The 18,785-nt window shown below is 40.9% G+C and overlaps 2 protein-coding genes across 3 annotated transcripts; both read left to right on the top strand.

The window, feature by feature from the left end:
• The first annotated feature begins 6,195 nt into the window (after positions 1-6,195).
• LOC121967523 (ABC transporter F family member 4-like) lies at positions 6,196-16,310 on the top strand. Of its 2 annotated transcripts, XM_042517814.1 has the most exons (4): positions 6,196-8,558; positions 8,650-8,713; positions 8,818-8,975; positions 15,969-16,310. In XM_042517814.1, the coding sequence occupies exon 1, from the start codon at positions 6,370-6,372 to the stop codon at positions 8,524-8,526; it is 2,157 nt and encodes a 718-aa protein (XP_042373748.1). In that variant the 5' UTR covers positions 6,196-6,369; the 3' UTR covers positions 8,527-8,558; positions 8,650-8,713; positions 8,818-8,975; positions 15,969-16,310. The 2 variants fall into 2 exon arrangements, with proteins under 2 accessions (XP_042373748.1, XP_042373750.1); XM_042517816.1 differs by lacking the exon at positions 8,650-8,713.
• LOC122055177 (casein kinase II subunit alpha-1-like) lies at positions 15,872-17,870 on the top strand. Its single transcript, XM_042616557.1, has 5 exons — positions 15,872-15,883; positions 15,969-16,004; positions 16,229-16,311; positions 16,389-16,452; positions 16,584-17,870. Exons 1-5 carry the CDS (start codon positions 15,872-15,874, stop codon positions 16,707-16,709), a joined length of 321 nt encoding a protein of 106 aa, XP_042472491.1. The 3' UTR covers positions 16,710-17,870.
• The last annotated feature ends 915 nt before the right edge of the window (positions 17,871-18,785 follow it).

Here is an 18,785-nt window from a genome sequence, read left to right as displayed (position 1 = left end):
GTCTTTTGGTAACGCCGACTGCTTGCAAAATGATGGAGGAAGGCTGTGCGGAATTCCTTGAAACTTGTAATGGATCCGTCCGGCAGCCTCCGAAACCACCGTTGCGCCGATCCCGAGAGGGTGGTAAGGAACACCCGGCACTTTACTCCATCTGTGTATTGATGTAGGGTAGCCGTGTTGTCGAACTTACCAAGATGGTCGTCCGGATCGGTGGTTCCGTTGTATTCCCCGATCGTTGGGGGCACATAATGTTTTGGCAGAGGGTCCCGTAGGATAGCCTCTGAAAATTGCCGGTTGATCCGTTCGGGGGAGGCGTCCGTTCGGGGAGCCTTGCCTTTTCTGTTGTCTCGCATAGGCGCCTCGTCGAATGAATATCCTCGATCACGATTAACCGTTGCGGCTTCAGGAGGCGTACGAAATAGGGCCCGATGAAATGGAACCGTGGCCGGTGGTGCTTCCGCTCGGCCTTTCGACGCGGACGTCGCTTGTTGCTCCATCCGCTCGGCTTGTGCCTTCTATTTCTGTTGTTCCACAAGCTTAGCTGCTCTTGCCTCGATCAGAGCGTCGAGCTCCTTCGTGGAGAGCATCACCGTATGCGGTCGTCCAACTTCGTCCATTTCTTCTGCTCGGATGCAGGTGCGTTCCCACAGACGACGCCAATTTGATCCTGTCCGAACGCTGAATCAACGGACGCTGGGCACATGGCGCTCTCCGAACTGATGACGTGGATCTCCGGCCAGTCGTAGGGGTCTCCAGCGAACCTGCAAGGAAGTCGGGCCGGGAAGGGGTTCCCGGCGACGACCCTCTGACACTCAAGTCAGGCAAGAGGAAACTAGGAAGTGACTTCGAATATCAGAGAATGCGAACCTCCGGCGAAGTATGAGGACCCTTATATAGAGCTGTGAAGAGGCTTATGCACACATACCAAGGCGAATACGTGTCCTCTTACCATACCTCAGTATGGGCTTGTCAGAGGAGCTTGCCTGACACCATACTGCTACAGTCCGAGCACTTCTCTGATGGGACGGCAGAACCTTCTGTCGTAAGATTCAGTGTATGACTTGATCGTTAGACATGCCTGTTGTCAGAAGATGTTTCCCGATGTTTCCCTTGTCCTTTTGTCTCTTCCGTTCCCGCGCCGAGCGTCCGGCCGCTCGGCAGTCCCATCACTTCCGACCGGACGTAAGTACTGATCCGCTCGGGAGATTTCAGGTCGTGTGCTCGGCTGAAACTGTTCACAGCATTACTGCTTTACGCCTCGGCCGAGCGGGCTACCCGCTCGGCCCGACGACCCTATTCACCATGAGCGTCGGAGACCCGACTCCCCGTCGGGTTGTCTTTGCTTCCGCTTATACCCCGTTCGGCCGGTCGGTCCCCCCTTTTCCGGTCGGCTGAACCTCACACTGCCCTTGACTTTTGTCCTCCACGTGGCGTTGATTCCCCTCAAAGGGGGTCCCCTGTCTATACCGCCGGATCAGCAGTGATAGCTCACTTCTTGGATAGTGATTGGAAGCTACATAAAAGAATAATTAACTTCACTAAAATCACTAGTCATTATGGGGAAGAAATTGGAAAGATGGTTGAGGTTTGTCTAAGAGATTGGGGGATAGAAAAAGTATTTTCAATTGTAGTTGACAATGCTTCATCTAATGACACTGCAATTGATTACTTGAAAAGAAGAATGAAAAGTGAAAATTCATTGTTGTTTGAAGGGAAATACTTGCACTTGAGGTGCACTTGTCATATAATTAACTTAATTGTTAAGGATGGCTTGAAGGAGCTTAATGTTTCAATTAAAGCTATAAGGAATGCAGTTGTTTTTATTCATTCTTCCCCATCAAGATTGAATAAATTTAGGGAGTTTGCCATACTAGCCAAGTTTTCTAATACATCAACAATACCTATGGATGTCAAAATGCGGTGGAATGCAACTTATAAAATGCTTGAAGTTGCATTGAAGTATAGAAGGGTGTTCGAAAGGATGACTGAAGAATGGTTGCCCTTTATAAATTATTTCCATCAAAAAGATGATAAGGGTAAAGAAAGGATCGGGCCTCCAAAAGCTAATGATTGGGAGATGACAAAGGCTTTTGTACACTTTCTGAAAAAGTTTTATGATGCCACTTTAGAGCTAAGTGCATCAAAAAGTCCTACCTCCCAATTGATTTATCAATCAATGGTTGCACTACAAGTTGAGATTGATAGAAAGAGACATGATGATTCTGATCCAATTCTTAAAGAGGTAGCATGTGCAATGAAGTTAAAGTTTGACAAGTATTGGGGAAATTGGAATAACATGAATCCTTTGATATTTATTGATAATATTTTGGACTCGAGAAACAAACTTCAAATGATGAAAGTCGCAGTCAAAAAATTGGGAGGTACTCCTACAAGTGTCAAAGAGTTTGTTGATAGCGTCAAACAAAGATTGGTAACTTTGTGGACGGAGTACAAGGGAATAAATGATATATTGAATGCTGAGAGTCAAGATATGCAAATAGAGTGTGATGATGGATATGGCGGTACTGGTGGTGGTGGTGGACCTGGTGGTGGTCTTTGTGATGAATTGTTTGATGATGTGGAAGCACAAAATGAAGAAGAACAACTTCAAGAGATATCCAATGAAGTGGATAAGTACTTGGCCGATGAAATTGAAAAACGATCAAATCAATCTTTTAATCTTTTGGAGTGGTGGAAAGGAAGTGAAACTAGGTACCCAATTCTTTCAATGATTGCCAACGATGTTTTTTCAATTCCATGCTCAACTGTTGCTAGTGAGTCCGCTTTTAGTTTGGGCAAAAGAGTTGTGGATCCTTTTAGGAGCAGTTTGAGTCCTAAAATGGTAGAGGCATTGGTATGCACTAGTGATTGGCTAAGAGCAGATGAGTTCTCTTTTTGGAAAGATCCAATCGATGATGACCTTGAACTATATAAAGAAATTGAAGAAATTGAAAAAAGTAAGTCTTTTATTAAATTAAGTTTACATTTATATAATATTTATCATTGTTAATCTAACATGAATAATAATGTTTTTATTAACAGATGCAAATGCCAGTCAAGACCGTGCAAACACTTTATCTTCGCCCTCCACTTTGGTCTAACTTGAAGAGTAAGACTATATTTATGTTTACTTATTTCAATTCTAATATTTGTAACTAAATTTAGTTTGTAACTTTTGTAGGTCCTTTGAGATGTTGTAGTTTCAACAAAATTAAAGTTAGTAAGACTGTATTTACATTTTTCTTATTTAAATTCTAATATTTGTAACTAAAATTTAGTTTTTAACTTTTGTAGGTCTTTTGAGATGTTGGAATTTCAAAAAATTTACAGACATGAGTCATGCCACTATTTTTTGCAACTGACCTATAGTCATTTAGAGTAACAACTTGTGATAAATTTGATGTGACACTTTTGTTTTGACTTTTGAGAATACTCCTACTTTTGTTTATGATTCATTAAAAGCACTGGTAGCAAACAACAGGTTCATGTTAATATTGTTATGATTCGGGGCTATATAGGGGTTTCTTACCGAATGCATTTAAGACTTTACCAAACAACAAGTTCATCTTTTTACATTCAATTGTCCTGGATTGAATTGCAGTTGCCCCTATTGTTATTCCATTATAGTAACTGTCATTGTAGATTATGATTCCCTTTGATAAGTTGACAATTGACATCATGTAAGTAAAGGTGCACCTGAGCAGGTAATTTTTTCCCCCTCATTTGATTTTTTGTCCCCTAGCATATAATTCATGCATTGCTATCACTCACGAGATAGAGAAGGCTGATGGATTTACATGAATTTTTCCAGGTAACCTTGGTGATCATTATACAAATTGTCATGCTATTTGATTTTCTTTTGATGTCTTATGGATGATTTTTCTTGGACCATAACACAAGTATGAGATTGTGAAGAAGTTGCAGGCAAGGAAGCACATATGTGGGATGACAGGTGGAGTGAATGATGCTCCTGCTTTGAAGAAGGCTGATATTAGTATTGTTGTTGCCGATGCAACAGCCAACAGATGCTATCAAAAGTGCTTCTGATATTGTTCTTACTGAACCTGGTCTTAGTGTCATCATCAGTGATGTGCTTACTAGCAGAGCTATTTTCCAGAGGATGAAGAATTATACCGTGAGTAATTTCTCATTTCGTTGCTGCTATTTCTTCATTACAAGGCTTCTGAGCTTCTCTACTGCTGTTATTGAGTTTTTTTTTCTTGTTTTACCACAGATTTATGCTGTCTCTATCACTATACGGATTGTTGTAAGTTCCAACATGAGTAGGATTTTGAGTTTCCAAGTCTAGCGTGATCATTTCTGTGATTCTCATTTGCCTATCATTTCTGTGATTCTCATTTGCCACAGATTTATGCTTTTACATGATGGTATTTTTCTTGGAATGTTTGTTCTAGAAGTAAACCTTTTACTCAGATAGATTAGTATTTGAAGAAAAATGCACTTCTCGTAAACTCTTAAGTCTTAACACTTCGTTATTGAGTCTTCTCTCAGGTTGCAACCCTTATAGCAGTCTATGCTGACTAGGGTTTCGCTAAAGTCAAAGGAATAGGTTGGGGATAGGCGGGTGTTATCTGGCTTTACAACATTCTTAGCTTCTTCCCTTTGGATTAGTTCAAATTTGTCGTCTGCTACACTCTAAGTGGAAAAGCTTGGGATAACATTCTCAACAATAAAGTATGGAATCATTGTGCCTTTAGTGGAAATCTGTTTATTTCTTTTCATATAGACTTTTGTGTTTGTATTAACCTAAACGCCAATTTCTACTCGATTTATGATGTTTCAGATTGCTCCAATCTTTTTACGTAGGAATAGTCAGAGTATCTCTTTATGTTATTTGATTGTTCCACTGTTTAAATTTTCTGTTATTGCTCAAGCAAATTGCTCCACGACTGTTTAAACTTCATGTTATTTGATTGTATATGATCCAGTGATTCCGTGTTGCCATACGATGTGCTCTCGACTCGAAAACTTGAGTTTTCATTTTTTTTTTTATTTCTATTCACGGTTAGTGTTTATTGTTATGAGGAATTTGTTTTGTTGTATATATCTTTCTTGGTCTCTTTGAGTTTCTTGAATGATTTATTTTGTATTGGTGAATAGTGATCACTGCTCTTCATTACAAGAGAATTATTTTTTATATATTATATGTAATATATATATATATAACTTCGGTATGACGGTATTTTACCAATACCGTATCGATATTTCGGTATACCGAAATGTTGGTACGATATCGATATCATTTCTTAGAATATTAATTTTTTCGGTACGATATATGATATTTAATTTTGGGTAGGTTCCGTACCGACCCAGACCTAATTTTGTCTAAATCAATGTACACTTTCTTTTTGCCAATGGTTTCTATCATACCACTAAAATATAATTTGTGTAAAACAAGGTCCCCCAATCCCGTTTGGATTTTTTTTTAATAATACACGTATTAAATTTCACACCTTAATACAGTAGTAAAATATTAATCTTATAAAAAAAAAAAAAAATTAAAATTACCATAATGTGGGGAGAATACGTAGTGGTTGGATTTTATTAAAAAATATATCAATTCATAACGGTAGGGTATATCTCGAAGATGTAATCATGAAAGTTTATTTGGTCTTCGACCATGAAAATTTTTAGCTATTTACTATTTACTATATTGTAAAATTCCCAAAGAACGTCAGGAAAAGAAAATTAGAGAATGTTTCAACAGGTAACATCAAATTTAAGAGTTAAGAGTAAATGGATGACACCATAACCTAACTGGGAGTCAGAAAACTGATTTTGTTCGGTGCAGAACAACAGGAAAGCAATTTACACTAACCAAAGATCCTCCTTTGAATCAGTGGGCAGCGGTGTGTGTGGTGGCTTTGAGTCAGTGGCCTTCGACCATGAGATCCTCCTTTGAGTTTGGGAGATCCTCCTCCAGCGGGTTTCAATCTGGGAGAATAGTGAAGAAGAAAGGGTTCCTAATTTGGAGAAAATGTGACGAAATGAACTAACATCTCCGTTTGTTGTTAATGGGAATCTAACGGGAGGATGAATTAGGGAAATATTTTGAAACACGAGGGACCATTATGACAGCCCGAAAAGAGGAGGGACTACTCTGGGGTAAGTGAAAAATAAGAGGGACCAACACTGGACTTTACCACCAAATTTTAGATACGAATTCGGTAATTTGCCCTTTTTATGAAGGGCAAATGGCTTCAACGATCGAAGTGTTTCCGAAATACAGCTTTCTTCCGGGAGGGCTAGGTTTCTTCCCGGCCGGTTAGGTTTCTTCCCTCTTCGTTCGTCGTTCGGGGTTCGTCGGCGCATCCTCCCTCTCTTTCTTCTGCTTCAGGCACCGCCGTTATGGTGAGGAAAACCGCCGCCGACGTCTCCTCTTCCAAGGGCGGAAAATCCAGGGAATCCGCCTCCATCGCCTCTGCTGTACCCAAAAAGGAGAAGATTTCCGTGTCGGCTATGCTTGCCTCCATGGACAAGCCCAAAGCCTCGTCTTTCGGCGCCTCGAAAAAGCCTAAGCCCAAAGCCAAATCCTCGTCCTATACGGATGACATCGATCTACCGCCTTCCGACGATGAGGAAGTGGAGGTCGCGGAGGAAGAGACCGCAAGACCTAAAGCTCGAAATGCTGTTACTGAACTGTCAGCCGCCACCATCTCGGACAAGGAGCTCAAGAAGAGGGAGAAGAAGGATATCTTCAATGCGAACGCTGCCGAGCAGGCACGGCAGCAGGCCCTGAGGGATGACCACGATGTCTTCACGGTGGTTATTGGATCCCGCGCAGCCGCCCTTGATCCTGACGCTCAAGAGGGCGCCGCCGATGCTAACGTGAAGGATATCACCATCGAGAATTTCTCTGTTTCTGCTCGGGGGAAGGAGCTCCTGAAGAACGCCACCGTCAAGATCGCCCATGGGAAGAGGTACGGTCTTATTGGTCCAAACGGGAAGGGGAAATCTACTCTGTTAAAGCTCCTTGCTTGGAGGAAGATTCCCGTCCCACGCAACATTGATGTGCTCCTGGTCGAGCAGGAAGTAGTCGGGGATGCAAGAACTGCTCTTGAGGCCGTTGTGTCGGCTAACGAGGAGCTGGTGAGCCTCCGCAAGGAGGCTGCTGCTCTCTCCGAGAAACCTGAAGGAGGAGACGATGAAGACGACGATGATAGTGGAGTGAAGCTTGCAGAAATATATGAAAGGTTGCAGCTTTTGGGTTCCGATGCTGCAGAGGCCCAGGCATCCAAGATCTTAGCTGGGTTAGGGTTCACCAAGGAGATGCAGCGCCGTCCAACCAAGTCATTCAGCGGAGGATGGAGGATGAGGATATCCTTGGCCAGAGCTCTCTTTGTGCAGCCAACTTTGTTACTTCTGGATGAGCCTACAAACCATCTTGATCTCCGAGCAGTATTATGGTTAGAGGAGTATCTTTGCCGCTGGAAGAAGACGCTGGTGGTGGTGTCCCATGACAGAGACTTCCTTAACACCGTTTGCAATGAGATTATACATCTTCACGAGCTGAAACTCCATGTTTACCGTGGGAACTTTGATGATTTTGAAAGTGGTTATGAGCAAAAGCGAAAAGAAACAAATAAGAAGTTTGAAATTTATGAGAAGCAGATGAAAGCTGCAAAGAAGACTAGCAACAAGGCTAAGCAAGACAAGGTTGATGATCGGGCCAAGTATGTCGCTGCCAAGGCAGCTAAGAGTAAGTCAAAGGGGAAGGTGGAAGATGATGATGTGCCACCACCTGAGGCGCCCCAACGGTGGAGGGATTATAGTGTTGTATTCCACTTCCCGGAGCCCACTGAGCTGACACCGCCACTTCTGCAGCTCATCGAGGTCAGCTTCAGCTATCCAAACAGGGAGGATTTTAGGCTTTCCAATGTTGATGTGGGAATTGATATGGGGACAAGGGTTGCCATTGTAGGACCAAATGGTGCCGGCAAATCCACACTGCTGAATTTACTTGCAGGGGATTTGGTGCCCACTGAAGGAGAAGTTCGTCGGAGTCAAAAGCTGCGGATTGGGAGATATTCCCAGCATTTTGTTGATCTCCTGATCATGGAAGAGAACCCAGTTCAGTACCTTCTCCGCCTTCATCCAGATCAAGAAGGATTTAGCAAGCAAGAGGCTGTGCGAGCTAAACTTGGGAAATTTGGCCTGCCTAGCCACAACCACCTTACACCCATTGCCAAATTATCTGGAGGCCAGAAGGCTCGCGTTGTGTTTACTTCTATATCCATGTCTAGGCCTCATATTCTTTTGTTGGATGAGCCAACAAATCACCTTGACATGCAAAGTATCGATGCACTGGCAGATGCACTTCAGGAGTTTACTGGTGGTGTTATTTTGGTGAGTCACGACTCACGTTTAATATCACGAGTATGTGAGGATGAAGAGAAAAGTGAGATATGGGTTGTGGAAGACGGTACTGTTAGAAAATTCCCTGGTTCTTTTGAAGAGTACAAGGAAGATCTTCTGAAAGAGATTAAGGCGGATGTTGATGAATAAAGACAAATTTAACTTATTATTTCTGTTCTGCTGTGAGTGAAATGTAGTTTTTTTCATAAGTACATTTGGGACCCACGATGAAATATTGCTATTTCAGCTGCAACTGTTATTTTGCTCTTACAGTTTTTTTAATCCTTAAAGATGGATTTGATTGGCCATTATGCTGTCCTGCCCAACTTAACTCGTGGTATCGAGTTATTATTTGTTCTCTCTTTCTGAAGTTACCACAAAATAATTTCCTCTAATGTGTTTCATATTGCTCTGTTCATTTATAACTTCCTGCACTTCCAGGCAATGGATTACTGCCATTCTGAGGGAATTATGCATCAAGATGTCAAGCCTCATAATGGAATGATAGACCACGAGCTCCAGAAGCTCTGGTTGTTAGACTGGGGACTTGCTGAATTCTACCATCCTGGCAAGGAGTACAATGTTCGTGTAGCTTCAAGGTATGTCATGCTATGAACTTCATTTGTTTCTCAATTGTCTATTGTTAGTTATCCTGAAATAAACCCGTTCAAAGTAAAATCTAAAATCTCATGTTTTAGGATCACGAGTTAGGCCTTTATATAGGAAAGAAGATATACAATCATAGACAAAAATACCCCTATAAATATTCTATTCTAACACTCCCCCTCAAATTGGAGAATATAGATCATATGCACCAAGCTTGTTACATATGTAGTCAATTCGGGGACCTCTAAGTGACTTAGTGAATATATCTGTTAGCTGATCATGTGAGTTGACAAAACTAGTAGATATTTCTCCAGGTATGACTTTCTCTCTGACGAAGTGACAGTCAACTTCAATATGCTTTGTTCTCTCATGGAAGACTGGATTTGAGGTAATATGCATAGTGGCCTGGTTGTCACATATGAGTGACATTTGTGTAACCTCTCCAAACATTAGTTCCTGAAGCAACTGTTTTAACCATATAAGTTCTTGACTGACTATAGCCATAGCTCGATATTCTGCCTCTGCACTGGATCTTGCCACAACATTCTGCTTTTTGCTTTTCCAAGAAATAAGGTTACCTCCGACAAATATACAAAATCCAGAAGTAGATCTTCTATCAGAGGGAGATCCTGCCCAATCTGCATCAGAATACCCCACAACTTGAGTATGTCCTTTGTCTCCATATAGAAGTCCCTTTCCTAGTGCACCCCTGATATATCGAATAATGCGAGTCGTGGCATCCCAATGTTCTTTGCACGGAGAGTTGAGAAATTGACTTACTACACTTAAGATATCCAGACGGGTGACAGTAAGGTAGCTTAGTTTCCCTACTAATCGCCTGTACCGTTCAGGATCTGAAAGAGGCTCCCCTTGATCTGGCAGGAGCTTGACATTAGGATCCATAGGATTGTCGACTGTCTTTGAGTTTAACATTCTTGTTTCTTCCAGAATATCCATTGCATACTTCCTTTGGGATATAATGATCTCATCTTTAGACTGTGCCACTTCTATCCTTAGGAAATATTTGAGTTTGCCTAGATCCTTTGTCTGGAAATGTTTGAAAAGATGTTTTACTTGTGAAATCTCAAGATGATCATTACCTGTAATGATAATATCATCAACATAAACCACTATATATATGCAACCAGTAGATGAGTGACGATAAAAGACGGAATGATCAGCCTCACTTCGAGTCATGCCAAACTGTTGAATTACGGTACTAAATCTACTGAACCATGCTCTGGGTGACTGCTTGAGACCATATAAAGATTTTCGCAAGCGACATACAAGACCAGAAGACTCCCCCTGAACAACAAAACACGGAGGTTGCTCCATGTAGACTTCCTCGAGCAGGTCACCATGTAAGAATGCATTTTTGATGTCCAATTGATGAAGGGGCCAATGACGAATTGCAACAATGGACAGGAAAAGACGCACAGAAGACAACTTGGCAACAGGAGAAAAAGTGTCTCCATAATCCAATCCAAATACCTGAGTATAGCCTTTAGCGACGAGACGGGCCTTAAGACGATCAACCATGCCGTCTACACCAACTTTCACCGTAAACACCCATCGACAACCAACCACTGACTTCCCAGGAGGTAGAGGAACGAGGTCCCAAGTCACACTGCTCTGTAAGGCACTCATTTCATCAAGCATAGCCTATTTCCATCCTGGATGGGCAAAGACATCACCTGCAGTCTTTGGAAGAGAAACAGACGACAAGGAAGACAAACAATATTAGTAGGATGGAGAAAGACGATGATAACTCAAAGAAACATAGTGAGGAGAAGGATTATGAGTGGAACGCATACCCTTTCGAAGTGCAATAGGAACATCAGAGTCAGAAGATGGGATCGGAGGAAACGACGAAGGACTTGGCTCCAAAGATGTGCCCACGGTAGTGTCAGTGTTGGTCGGCGGCAAAGCATCAGAACGAGGACGACGTTGATAATCCTGCAAAGGAGGAGACGAGACTAGAGATGATAGAGGTGCCTCTGGAGGACAAAAGATAGTTACTGGTGCAGGTGGAGAGGCCGAAACCTCGGCCTGTGAAGCGAGCGGAAGGCCCAAAAAAAGAGACCGAGTTAAAGAATGTGACATCAGCAGAGATGAAGTACCGACGAAGAGTAGGGGAATAACACTTGTACCCTTTCTGAGACCGTGGGTACCCAAGGAAGACACACTTATGAGACCGGGGAGAGAGTTTGTCAATGCTGGGATCAAGAGCATGAGCAAAACATATAGAACCAAATACCCAAGGTGGTAAAGGATGAAGAGACTGATGCGGATAAAGTACCTGATGAGATATTTTACCTTGGAGAGTGGATGAAGGCATGCGATTGATGAGATAACACGCAGTAAGTACGGCATCACTCTAAAACTGATGAGGGACATGAGAATGGAGAAGAAGAGTCCGAGTGGTCTCAAGGAGATGACGATTCTTGCGTTCTGTAACCCCATTCTGCTGAGGAGTATGAAGACAAGACGTGCGATGCAACACACCATGAGATGTCAAGAAGGTACGAAACTGATTAGATAAATACTCGCGTGCATTATCACTTTGCAAAGTTGAATGGAAGTACCAAATTGAGTTTTTATTTCAAGGAAAAAGGATTCAAAAATAAAAAACAATTCTGAACGATCCTTCATCAGATATAACCATGTACAACGGGAAAAATCGTCTATAAAAGTAACAAAATACCTTGACCCCATTGTAGAAGAAACATGACTTGGACCCCAAATATCAGAATGAACCAAAGCAAAAGGAGACATAGCCCGACTCTCAATGCGAGGAGAAAAAGAACTATAAACATGCTTACCTAATTGACACGACTCACAAGATAAAGACCCTAAGTGAGAAAGACTAGGATGTAACTATTTCAACTTATTAAGACCTGGATGTCCTAACTGAGCATGAATAAGAAGTGGAGATGCCGCCGTCGAACCAAGAAAAGAGGGTTGTTGAAGCCGATATAGGCCATGAGATTCACATTTGAAGCCAATCATCCTCCCCGTACTCCGGTCCTGTAAGGAAACAAACGTGTTAGTAAAAGAAATGACACAATCAAGAGATCGAGTAAGTTGACTTATCGACAATAAATTAAAGGGAGCTCCGGGAACATAAAGAACATTATGAATTGAAAGAGATGAAGAAGGATGAACAATGCCAATACCCTGGGATTGAGTTTGGGAACCATTGGCCATGGTGACCTTTGGTAAATTACCAGAAGTAGTGAGAGTGGAAAATAGGGATTTATTACCAGTGATATGATCGGTGGTCCCAGAATCAAGAACCCAAGGACCCGAAGAACGAGATATACCAACAAAGGAAGTACCAGCGTCTGCAATGCAGTGGAACCCGAAGCCTGTCGATTCTCAAACCATTTCAGAAAGTCAGTATAGGAAGGTGTAGAAGTCGAATTAGGTGTTAACTGTGAAGTGGAAGCTGAAGAAGCAACAGAACTCTGAACAATCTGAGCAGCATGAGGAGGACGACCATGTAGACTCCAACACTTATCAATCGTGTGTCTCGGTTGGTGACAATGATCACACCAAGGACGTCCTTTGCCACCCCTGCGAGGTGGAGGTTCTTTGTGTCGAGAGATCAAAGCTGACGAGTCGACAGAAACAGGAACAGAAGAAGGCATTGTCAATACTTTGGCTGGGACACGGAGAAGAGTCGCCCAAGTATTGTCTATGGTAGCTTCTGTGGGACTGCCCAGGATCTGATCACTGACATGAGAATAATATGTGGGCAGACCATATAAAGCCAGAGACAAAAAATTTCTTCCGATTTTCAAGCTCTTCAACAGGATTGGCCGCAGGTGGGGGCAGTTCATTGAAGTCACAAAGAAGGCTAGAGACTGAACCCAGATAAGTTGACATTGAATCCTTAATCTGATGGGTGCTGAGGATGGTCATGAGATCTTCACAAACTTGATAGAGGCGCCGAGAGGTGTTTGTGAAGAGTTGTTGATCCTGCTTTGCAAGTTTTGTGAGTACGGAAGACATTCCTAAGAAATGGATGGATGGTGGCTCGGATAATACAACACAACTGAGCGTCAACCTTCTTCCACAGAGGACGATCGACGACTTGAACATCTTCTTCAGTTTGAGTGAGATGTGTCTCATAACCCTGTCCAACAAGCCAAAGCTCAATGTCAGATGCCCAAGAGATATAATTTTTACCGTCCAACTGCTCGGAAGAAAGGGGTGCAGTGATATGGTTGGTCAAGATTGAGGTATCTGGCTTTGGGATGCCAGAGGTAGCCATGAATAGAACTTGTTGGCTGTTGGTGACAGGGTAGAAGAAAACTAACAGCGGCAGAGGCTGCTCGGGAGAAAGGAAGCTTGGCGCCGCAAGAGGGAAGAGAGCGGCGGAAGATTGGCGCGAGAGGAGAAGCTTTAGGGCATGGGAACGACGGCTAGCTTCTGGTGTCCGAGAGGGCACGGGACTGGCGGCGAGGGAGGAGAAGCTTTAGGGCATGGGAACACCGGCTAGCTTCTGGTGTCCGAGAGAGCACGGGACTGGCGGCGAGGGCGGAGTTGATGAAGATGGCGACGCCAGTGACAAAGGCGATGCCGGTGAGGAGGACCCAGAGGGCTCGATGAGGACTCCGGCGAATGGGCCGTCAGTAGGTACGAAGATGCCGACCAGAAAAACACCAAAGAGGGCGTGGATGCCGATTGCGTCGGTGGCGAAGCCGGCTGCGAGGATGATGGCGAGGGTGGCGCAGACGTAGGACTCCTTCACAGAGTCTCCTGGGGATGCCGTAGACCTTGCGGACGAACCACGGGGAGGGGGCCGGCGCGAGAAGAAGGCGTCGGGAGAATAGGAAACTAGGGCACAGTAAGGAATTCGGCGTGGTAGAAAGACGGCGCGGGGAAGAGAAAGAAATTAGGGTTTTGGCTCTGATACCATGTTCAAAGTAAAACCTAAAATCTCATGTCTTAGGATCATGAGTTAGGCCTTTATATAGGAAAGAAGATATACAATAATAGACAAAAATACCCCTATAAATATTCTATTCTAACAAAACCCTTTAATATTCAACTTATTAGAATGGATGATGAAGTTACATTCAGTAATGGATTAATGTTGGCCTTTTTGAAGTTTGGATGTCAGTACAGTGGCATATGTGCCTGACTGGATTAGACATGATTTTGTGAATGACCACTTAGCAGCTATGCAGTTGCCTTGGCAGATTTGGAAGAGGACTGCATGGTGTATATGCCTTCATATGTTGTGGAGAAGAAAGAAAAAAAACCTATTTTTGATAATTTGCACCTTTGTGGATTGAACTAAATAGATTTAAGAACCTAAATTACACTATTGGGTAGCTTGTAAGTTAACTTAAACAAACACTTTTGCAAGTGACAAGCTATATATATACTTTTTTAACTTGTATTGCATGCCCCTCACTTACTACATGTGCACTATTCATTTGGGTGATTGGCTATCAATGCTTGGATTAGAAAACATCAGCTGTAGATGTGCATGCACAACCAAGCAAGGTGGTCAGTGTAATCCAGTGGGATTACAGCAGATTACAGCAACATTATATAGATTTTAATCATTATCATTGCCAAACTATGTCATCAACTAAACTATTTGAGATAGGTTATATAGATCTTATCCCCCGTTGCACTCTATCATTAGCATGTATTTTGCTTTATTGCTATTAAATCACAGTACTGATAACTTTTTGTCAAATATTATAGGCACCACTTTAAGTAATGCAGTATATTTGCAGAGAGATTCATCAATATTCTTGATGTTGATCATTTTTCCTTAATTTTCTTTTGAGCTTTTCCACCTCTTTCACATGGTGCACCAACATGGTGTACCAACATTTAAGAACCATCATGAGGATATAGTTTGGTTTTTTTTGCTTTTGTACTTGCTGCAAAATGTGTTCACCCACTTGGGTAAACTTTTTGTCGATGTTGGAGAAATATTTTTTGTGCCATGGAATGCTTAGTTGAGATGATTTCATATTTTTTGTGCCATGGAATGTTTTTTTTTTTTCTAACATTTCTTTATAGATAAAGTGCTTATTGATGTTTATATGAGAGAATATTTTTTTCTAAGATTTCATAGATACAAATGATGATCACAAAGTTTTTGTTCTTTATTGGTTAAAAGTTTTTTTTTCTTTGGAAAATAGGATATTATTGAACTCCATAATGGGGACATTGGAATGTGATTACATGGAAATAGAACAATGTCTCTCATTTCTCTTTCCCCTTCAGTTTGCAGGATATCAAACTGACCTGACCTAAAATTTTACCATTTTATAGCCAATTACTAATAAATTTACAATGTTTTGGTGCATTGCGAGATTTAGCTGATATTACAGTACCTGCATTTTGCCATACTCAAACTAAACCCATTTAATTAATCGGTAGCCTTACCTGCTTAATACTTGCATAGATGTTAATGACTAATGTCTATGCCTATCTGTTTAGCCAAACTGATACCATGACCTGCTACAATTGGATTGGGTAGTTCATGGGTATCCAAATAAATGGGTAATTGAATTCTTTCCAAGTATAAAATTATTGTTAATTAAGATTTACAAATATAATGACAACATATTAGTTAACTGCTAATAAAATCATTAAATTATGATAAACGTAAGTTTGCGTAACGGCAAAGTTGTTGCTTTGTGACCTAAAGGCCATGGGTTCGAATCCTTGAAATAGCTTCTTGTAAAAAGCAGGATAAGGTTGCATACAATGGATCCTTCCCTGGGATCCCACATGGGGGGAGTTTCGTGCACCAGGCTGCCCTTTTTTTTATCATAAATGTAGCTACACAACAAGAAATTACCAATACTATCATTATAGACCCATCAAAAGAAAATAACTACTTAAATATGCACCTATGCACATACAGGTTCATTGTTAGGGTACCCTTTACCATCCCTATGCTCTTGCGGGAGACTTTTAATGATTGGATATTCATTCTTCTTCTTTTCCAGGTTCTTGGTACTGATGAACTAGCCCCCGGGGCTATGGTACAGCGGCAGCATCTAGGTTGTCATCCAGGCACCCGCGGTTCGAACTCCAGCTATGGCGAATTTGCATGAATTTTTCCTCCAAATGGGGCACGCAACTAAAGGATGCTGGGCTGCCCGCTGCGAGCGTTTCCCGATTTATCATGGTGGCCGGTGGAAAACTTCCGTGGGGCTGGGCCGGTCATCCCAGGCTTGACGTTATCCAGCCTGGTTAATCATTTTTTTTTTTTGGTACTGATGAACTAAATGTGTACCTAAACAAGTATCGACTAGAGCTTGATCCACAGCTTGATGCTCTCGTTGGAAGGTATGAGGTACATGTGATGGAATGTTCATAAGCTCTAATATTTCCCAAATTCATATTTTTTGCTTTGCTTTCTTCAGGCACAGCAGAAAACCATGGTCTAAATTCATTAATGCTGACAATCAACACCTTGTTTCTCCAGAGGTTTCTATTTGTGCTCACTTCATATTTGCTGAAAGAATAAAAATTACTGTTTTCAAATTTAATTTTGCTAACGATGTGTATATTCAACATTATTAATTGTCCTCTGTCATGGCTGGCAAAAACCTGTGCAGGCAATAGATTTTCTTGATAAACTCCTGCGATACGTTCATCAGGATAGGCTCACTGCACGAGAAGCAATGGTATCATCTGAATTTATGTTCATTTACTACAGTCCTTTCCTTGTATCATTAAAATAGCTGGGGCTAAGATAATTTTAAGCCATCACCCCCTGAAATATGATAAAGAATGAAGCTTTAGTTATAGAAGGGTAGTTAAGGATGGATTGACATGTTCAAGGGTTATTCAGAATTTCTTGGTCATCTGTGTCCTCAATTTGAAGTACACTTCAGAGATCTGAAAGAACTGGCCAAATGCTTTATCATTATTCATTGTTATAGATGCCCTGAACTCTGGCAAGCAAACAACCACAATATACATATACATATTTTAGAGAAAAGTCATGTGAGATTGGCAGTAACATGCTCAATATATCCATATTTTCTTCAAGTAAGAGCAGCAGAGAATAGTAGGATGCGGATCCAGTAAAAGTGTCATGCGGACTAGTTGAAAGGGAATTTGGGTTGTAGATTATTCAGATTATGACATTGCGTTGGAGCATCTTTTATCATGACCCCCAAGCACTCGGATGGCGTGTGTAGTTCTCTCTTTCATGCCACTGATTTAATTGTGTTGGTGTCTGAGTTTTGTTTAGAGGTGACAAAATATTCTATCTTTCGTAGCATCACGAACAACTTTGTTTGGCTATGCAATAGTTTAGTTTGGTATGCCAAAAATGAAGAGAAGTAAATACCTAATATCTAGTTAATCAACAAAATAATCTCTTTGTTAAGTAGCCCAATAGCAAAGAGGATAAATATAATGGCTGTGCCATTAAGTTGATACACGATATGGTTGGTCAAAACAGAACTTCAGAATGGAGAACCTAGAACTCTATTATTTTCTATTTTAAGGTCATGATAACTTTTTGATTAGTTCTGCGTGCTTATTGTTTTACAACTTTTACAAAAGGTAGATCCGCTACCTTAGCGGCCCCCCTAGTGCCGGCCCCACGGATATGGAGGGAGGTTCATGCAGGTACACAGGCCATAGGCGCATGGCGGGGTAAACCTCAGGTCGTCAGTTCCTGAGAATCGACCCCTGGCCATTACGCCAGAGATACCATGCGCCCACCGTCTGTGCTACGCCCTGGGGGCTGTTTTACAACTTTTACAGTTTTGTCTAATCGGTGCCTTGATAGCATCATTCCTGTCTGGGGCTGTTTGACTCCAACACCAAGTATTTTTTTCCTAATTTTAATATTTTGAAATGATAAATTTTAAGTGTTATTTAACATGTTCTTTTTGTAGGGTTGTTGCGGTTGAGAGAGGGGTCCAACACTTCCTGAAGAAACAATCGCATTAATTTTCTTTAGGGGGAAAAAATACTAACTCCCTCTATTTTCTATCAAGTAGAATTTTATTTTTGTATTTAAAAAATAACACTTAAATATTAAAAAAAATATATATTAAATTTTATCGTTGTATTTAAAAAATAACACTTAAATATTAAAAGAAAAATTATATTGAATTGATGTGGAAAATAATTATATATATATATATATATATATATATATATATATTTGGGTCGATTTTTTAATTATTGATTAGTTGAATCGATAGTGTATACAGAGAGAAAAATATACATAAAATGATAAAAAAAAATATAGAAGTATCTAGTGATGGTGTCCTTTGTTATTTGCTCGGATCTATGGTTGATGTTGGTGCATTCTGCAAAGTAAAATTTGTTAGTTGAGGGTTGATATTATTGGTGCTATCTTCTTTGACGGTTAAGTCAATGATGAGTTGAGATGTGAGACTCACGTACATACATGAGAAAACAAAAGAGTTTGAAGAGATGAAGAAAATTTATCTTCGTGATAGAAAAAAAAATTATATCTTCTCTTATTTTCATGGAACCTTATATAATCGTGAACAGTGGCGAATCTAAAATTTAAATTTAGGAGGAAATGAAAAAAATAATTATTATAGATTGTATTCGAAGACGGCATAGTCGAGGCGATAAAAATATATATTTTAAACTACTTAATTTTATTTTATTTATATAATTAAATATTAATCTTTTTAGAAGTTATATATAATTTATTGATTTAAATTAATTAGGTCTTTGAATTATCTAGAATTAATTTAGATATCAACAAAGAAAGAAGAAATAGACATAAATTATTAATAAATTTAATTATTTTTTTCCTCAGA

This window comes from Zingiber officinale, chromosome 3B, assembly GCF_018446385.1.
Source record: "Zingiber officinale cultivar Zhangliang chromosome 3B, Zo_v1.1, whole genome shotgun sequence".
Classification (NCBI taxonomy): domain Eukaryota; kingdom Viridiplantae; phylum Streptophyta; class Magnoliopsida; order Zingiberales; family Zingiberaceae; genus Zingiber; species Zingiber officinale.
Note: the sequence above shows the minus strand (reverse complement) of the source record. Positions and strands in the feature narration are given on the sequence as shown.